Source organism: Rhinopithecus bieti, unplaced genomic scaffold (assembly GCF_001698545.2).
Source record: "Rhinopithecus bieti isolate Rb0 unplaced genomic scaffold, ASM169854v2 scaffold_7673, whole genome shotgun sequence".
NCBI classification, from domain to species: Eukaryota; Metazoa; Chordata; class Mammalia; order Primates; family Cercopithecidae; genus Rhinopithecus; species Rhinopithecus bieti.
This window is the reverse complement of record NW_016806375.1, coordinates 4,676,803-4,683,581: the sequence shown is the minus strand read 5'-3', so window position 1 is coordinate 4,683,581 and position 6,779 is coordinate 4,676,803. Positions and strand designations below refer to the sequence as shown.

Genomic DNA, 6,779 nt, shown 5'->3' with positions numbered 1-6,779 from the left:
AGGAAATCCATAGTGGAGACAGTGGTTGGACAAAATTACTGCTGAGTTCTGTTTTTGTTCTCTCTGTGACTCTTCTACTTAGAATATCTAAATAGAAAATTCCCCTCGCCCAACATGCACTTTTCTTTTTTTTTTTGAGACAGAGTCTCGCTCTGTCACCAGACTGGAGTACAGTGGTGCGATCTCGGCTCATGGAAACCTCTGACTTCCTGGTTCAAACGATTCTCCTCCCACAGCCTCCTGAGTAGTTGGGATTACAGGCGCCTGCCACCACGCCCAACCAATTTTTGTATTTTTAGTAGAGACGGGGTTTCACCATGTTGGCCAGGATGGTCTCGATCTCCTGACCTTGTGATCCACCCACGTCAGCCTCCCAAAGTGTTGGGATTACAGGCGTGAGCCACTGCGCCTGGTCACACTTTTCTAAATCTGATGCTTTAAGGGCAGCTACCGCAGTGTGGAGAAAACAATTACTTTTGTATTTATGCTTGGTCTCTGTTTCAAGGGCTCTTGGGGGTAACTGGCATCCCTTTTCCATAAAATGAGGCTGATAATATGAGTAGTTGAATCTAATTTTGGTTCAGAGGTACAAAAGGCCATCCAAAAAATATAAAACAAAAAAGGTGTAACCTGAGAGACATCAGTGCTAACTTTTCTCATCTGCATTTCTCTTGGAAAGATAAATAAGCCACTAATTAATATAGAGATGTTGGGATTTGATGAAGGTATATAACATCCACATGGAAGTCAAATTGGGGATGGGAGGAAGGGAGAACTATTAGAATAAAAACAGATAATTATGCATAGACACCTGTGGAGTTGGCCATGGAATGGTTGATGGGTTGGGTCAACTCATAGAGGGCTTGGTATGTCCCAAATATACACCCTAAAAGGCCCAGGATGCTAATCATGATGTCCTTGGCAAGGGTGACACAGCTCATGTCCTCAGAGTAAAAGATGACGATCTCCAGGAGGGCTGGGATGATGAGGGCCAGGGCGCTGCTGCTCACGGAGCCCAGCAAGGAGATGACCAGGTCGAGGCGGGGGATGAGGATGGCTGAGACACCTGCAATGAAAGGAGAAATTTAGAATCACTGAATATGCCTGCAAAAAGGGAGCTCAGAAACAAGCCATTGCTTTGGAGTCCTAGAATTTCACAGATACCTAAGAGACCACTTTGGAGAGGTGAAGGGAGGTTTGGAAGGTTTTGGAAGGTCAGGCAAAACTGCGGGTTTTGGAAGATCAGGCAACTCCCACCCCTGTCTTAACTACTAATACAGATGCTCTCCTTTTCTATTTTATCTATTGGATTTTTTTTTTTTTTAACCTATAATCTTTATTGGAAGGGCTCCTCTACCACTTATCTGTTATAACCTCCTCAATGTAGAGATGGGGAAATCTGGAGCTCTAGAAGGAACAGGACTTGTTCAAGGTCACAGAGCTGAGATGAGAATCCACTGGGATGCCCGATCTAAGGTCCTTTTCACTCTACTTTGCTGTCTCTCATGTATAAGAAATAACTTGGTACACAGTAGGTGCTCAATAAGTGCTTGACTCTTGCCCAGGCTCAGAACCAACGTTTGTAGTATCTATGTAATACAGCTTTTGTCTAGAAGCAAGGATGGATAAAAAAAATGAGAGATGCATCTGCTGCTGTCCGAATATCAACCACTTATTTTTCTTTCTCTCTCTTTTTTTTTTTTTTTTTGAGACGGAGTCTCACTCTGACGCCCAGGCTGGAGTGCAGTGGCCGGATCTCAGCTCACTGCAAGCTCCGCCTCCCGGGTTTACGCCATTCTCCTGCCTCAGCCTCTGGAGTAGCTGGGACTACCAGCGCCCTCCACGGCGCCCAGTTAATTTTTTTGTATTTTTAGTAGAGACAGGGTTTCACCGTGATAGCCAGGATGGTCTCCATCTCCTGACCTCGTGATCCGCCCACCTCGGCCTCCCAAAGTGCTGAGATTACAGGCGTGAGCCACCACGCCCAATCTCAACCACTTATTTTTCTGTTCTTCATAGGATCTTAGTAATGAAGCAGGCCATAAAACGTGAAGACAGCATTAACCTATCCAACCCCCATCCTTCTCTTCTCTTCACACTCCTAAATTTCCATCTCTTATACACATGGTGAACATATAGTATCACAGATTTTCCAGGGGAGTCCAATTTCAATAATGTTTGAATGAGTAAATATATAATTTATATGGTTTAATTTTATGCAAATTTATGATTTTAAAACAATTATTACATTGATGTATAACATATGTACATAGTTTTGGGGTATGTGTGATAATTCAATGTATATATATAATTAGTAAAGATCAAATCAGTGTACTTGGGATATCCATTACATTAAATATTCCAATCATATGATTTTCCTGTGAACAAAATAGAGAAAGCCTGTTCTGGAAAGCATCCATACAAGCTTGCTGGATCTTTAAAAAAATCACGTCTTTCTGAAATTGCTCTGACACATCCAATCTGAGGATGAGAGAGACTCATAGACTTTCACGGCTAGGAGTGCATTACCCTTCCGATGGAAAGTCCCTGTCCACAGCTTTCCTTCATCCGATGTTTAATTAGCTGCTTACAGAGAAAACTCAGCATCAGTCTTCCAGGAAACCTCACTACCAGGTGGTAGAGAAGATATATGCAAGAAAAGCTATAATGCAAGGTGGACTGGAGGAAGGTCTTACACTCCATTCTGGTCATGTCAATCCTCTGCTCAGTGCCTTTCCATGGCTCCCCATGGCCCAAACTCCTCAGCACAATGACCCTTAGGACTTGGCCCTGACAAAGCTCTGACCTCATCTCTCAGCACTCTCCACTTCTCCAAAGTGGCCATAGGTAATACTTGCCTCAGGTCTGTGCACAGTCTGTTGCCTTCCGGTGGTACATTCTTCACTCCTCCATCTATTTCCTACTTATCATTTAGGTCTTCACTGAAGTGTCACTCCACTGGAGAGGACTCCCTGACCCAACCAGGCTTAGTTATAGGACCCTCTTACATGTAGAGAGTGTCTTCTACTTACGATCTTAGCCATCATATGGTGCATCATGATGTCCCATCTTAACAATCATTGCAATGCGCTATAATTATTTCCTTGCATATATTTGCCACTCAACTGTAAGTCCTGTGAAGGCAGAAGCTACATCTTCTTCATTATTCATCATTGTATCCCTTGTGTCTAGCACAATGCCAGGCATGTAGTAGGTGCTCAACAAATGATTGTTGAATGAATAAAGGATAATAGAATTGATGGATGAATAATGGAGGAAGAATGGGACATTCAGCATATATCAAAAGCAGGGCATGTCATTATAAGGTCAGTTGTCTCTAGTCATGCATTCCCTGATACTCAGAGGTTCCTCAGACTTTCTTGTGAACGTACAGCCTTCCCAGTAGGAATGATTGCAAACAATATTATTTACAGCTTCTTGATGCCTTGGCACAGACTGTGAACTCTAACACCTCAAACCAAGTAGGTTTTTGCTGTTTCTGCGCATAAAACACCAGTCATTTAAAGCTTGTTATCTGATAGTATGTTCTACTAGACAGCTCCAAGCATTGCATAGTTTCTCCTGACCCCGTACTGAGACTTGATTCCTTCAACAACTTTAAATTCGGACTCCTGAAGCCTCGAAGACTAAATTTCTTCCTTCACTTTTACAATAATCCCACAGGTGTTTAAGGAGAAATATGGAAATTTCCTGAGCCTCTGCTTCTCCAGGCAAAACATCCCTTGTTGTTTTGCTCATTCCTCATGGGTCATCGTTTGTGATCCTCTGTCCAGACATGTTCCAAAGAAAGAATTCCCCAGCCCTTTTCATGAGGTTCCCAAACGCTACAACAGTGCTCGTGAATGAGTGAATGAATGAATGGAAAGGAACATGAAGAAAGGAAGGGAGGGAGGAGAGAAGAGTACAGCCCAAAAATGATCTCTGGCCGGGTGCGGTGGTTCACATCTGTAATCCTAGCACTTTGGGAGGCTGAGGTAGGCAGATCACTCGAGGTTAGGATTTCGAGACCAGCCTGGCAAACATGATGAAACCCCATCTCTACTAAAAATACAAAAATTAGCCGTGCATGTTGGCAGGTGCCTGTAATCCCAGCTACTCAGGAGGCTGAGGCAGGAGAATCGCTTGAACCCTGGAGGCAGAGGTTGCAGTGAGCCGAGATAGCACCACTGCACTCCAGCCTGGGCAACAGAGCAAGACTCTGTCTCAAATAAATAAACAAATAATCTCCAAGGCTCTGAAAAATCAGTCCCATTGGGATTTTTCCCTTCAGTTAAACCTCACTTTATGATATGGGACTTGTTCATAATTTATGATAAGAAGAAATATGGTACCATGAAAAACAGATGCGTTGGTGCTGCACAATCTGTGTTCAAATCCCAGCTTTGTCACTTAGTGTGAATGACTTGGGCATGTTACTTAATTTATCTGGGCCATAGTTCCCCCTAATGGTAATATATTGTTACGCTATCATCAGTATTAGATAATGTCAGTACAGTGCCTGACATATAGGATTGAATGAATGATACTTCTTCTGCAAACTAGCCAGCATCTATTTTCTATGTGCAGGCAGTAGAGATGACTGTAACATTTACTGTGTGGTAATTGTGTTAAGCCCATTTATTTTTTCAGGTGGAAAAATTGAGGTCCAGGGAGGTGAAATATCTTGCCCTAGGTCACAAAGAAGGCAAGTGGTAGATCCAATGATGGTGGGGTGGGCGCCAGTGTGGCTCTCTGTCATAGCTTTGGGTAAAGAGTGCCCTTTTATGCTACTCACAGGTTAGACAGACCAAGGCTGAGCGGACAGACAGGTCTACAAACAATGCCCAGCTCTCTGACACTTGGGAGATGGCAAACGGGATGATGATCTCAGCTGGGACGTGGAACTGGAGGGCATAGGTGAAGAAGATGCCGATAGAGTACATCAGCTTGACCGACTGGTACAACCTGCAGACACATGAATAGGATGTGAAATGTGATGCGGCTCCCCGGAAGGGCCATTGAGGACTCACTTACTGCTCAGAAGGTGGTATGGGTTGAGTATCCCTAATCCAAAAATCCAAAATCTGAAATGCTTCAATATCCAAAACACTTCTGGGCCCAAACATTTTGGATAAGGGTTACTCAATCTGTGTTTGTCACTGAGTTATAGAACTGACTAATGTTGGATGACTCAGGCCAGATTGGACACCAGGGCCATCCGGGAAGCTTATTAAAAGTGCATATTGCTGAAGATTCTGAGTCAGTGGGCTTGCGGCTCAGGAATCTATGCCTCTTCTTTTTTAATTTTTTAAAAGACAATAGCTGGGCGTGGGGGCTCACGCCTGTAATCCCAGCACTGCGAGAGGCCGAGGCAGGTGGATCACCTGAGGTCAGGAGTTCAAGATCAGGCTGATCAATATGATGAAATCTCCTCTCTACTAAAAATACAAAAATTAGCTGGGCGTGGTGGCATGCACCTGTAGTCCCAGCTACTCAGGAGACTGAGACAGGAGAATTGCTTGAACCCAGGAGGCAGAGGTTGCAGTGAGCTGAAATTGCACCACTGCGCTCGCTCCAGCCTGGGCGACAGAGTTTGTTTCAAACAAACAAACAAAAAAGACAATATATGCATAGCGTAAAATTCATGGTACAAGAGTCACACAGTGAAAAGCATTCCTCCCACCCTTGATTCCTATCTTCTAGTTTCCCTTTCCATAGGCAACCACTCAGAGTTTTCTTGTGGCCCTTCTAGAAATAATTGGTGGTTACACATGCTCATACAGAATGTAGGAACATACATGCACACCCATGCACACAGACATGCACACACATATGCATATACACATGTAGACTCTTCTTTTATTCACCCAATATTTCTTTTCTTTTTCTTTTTTTTTTTTTTGAGACAGAGTTTCATTGTTATTGCCCAGGCTGGAATGCAATGGAACGATCTCACTTGATCTTTGCCAAAAGGCCGAGAAGCAATGCAATGGTGTGATCTCAGCTCACCACAATCTCCGCCTCCTGGATTCAAGCAATCCTCCTGCCTCAGCCTCCTGAGAAGCTGGGACTACAGGTGCGTACCACCACGCCCAGCTAATTTTATATTTTTAGTAGAGACAGGGTTTCTCCATGTTGGTCTGGCTGATTGCGAACTCCCAACCTCAGGTGATCCACCCTCCTCAGCCTCCCAAAGTGCCAGGATTATAGGTGTGAGCCACCACTCCTGGCTGTCTCATCTAGTATGTCTTGAAGATTGTTCCCTGCCAGTACACATAGATCTGGCTCTTCTATTTAATAGCTGGCTGGTATGCCAATTGCATGGATATGCAATAATTTTAAAAATCAGTCACCATTTAATTGATATTTAGATTGTGCTTAGACTTTTCCCAAGTAAACTATGCTGCACAGACTATCCTTGTACATATATTAATGCATATATAATATACAAGCTTAGAAGTCAAAATGCTGGGTAAAAGCCTACGTGATTTTAAATTTTGATAGCTGTTGACATATTGCCCATTTGCTGTCCTAGTGTATTAAAAGACCTGCTTACCCACGTCCTTGTCTAAACTGTGTTGATGCATGCATCTTTGCCCTTGTATTTATTTTTTTAACTTGCATTTCTATTTTCTTTCTTTCCTCCCTTCCTTCCTTCCTTCCTTCCTTCCTTCCTTCCTTCTTTCTTTCTTTTTCTTCTTCCTTCCTTCCTTCCTTCCTTCCTTCCTTCCTTCCTTCCTTCCTTCCTTCCTTCCTTCCTTCTTTCTTTTCTTTCTTTC

At 43.4% G+C, this 6,779-nt stretch overlaps 1 protein-coding gene across 1 annotated transcript in view; it reads right to left on the bottom strand.

Moving 5' to 3' along the window:
* Positions 1 to 344: 344 nt before the first annotated feature.
* LOC108532028 (proton-coupled amino acid transporter 2) overlaps positions 345 to 6,779 on the bottom strand; it is a 71,037-nt gene continuing 64,602 nt past the window's right edge. Inside the window, exon 10 of the mRNA XM_017875740.1 lies at positions 345 to 1,066. Within this exon, the coding sequence (XP_017731229.1) occupies positions 798 to 1,066 (269 nt within the window). The 3' untranslated portion in view covers positions 345 to 797. The remainder of the gene's footprint in view (positions 1,067 to 6,779) is intronic.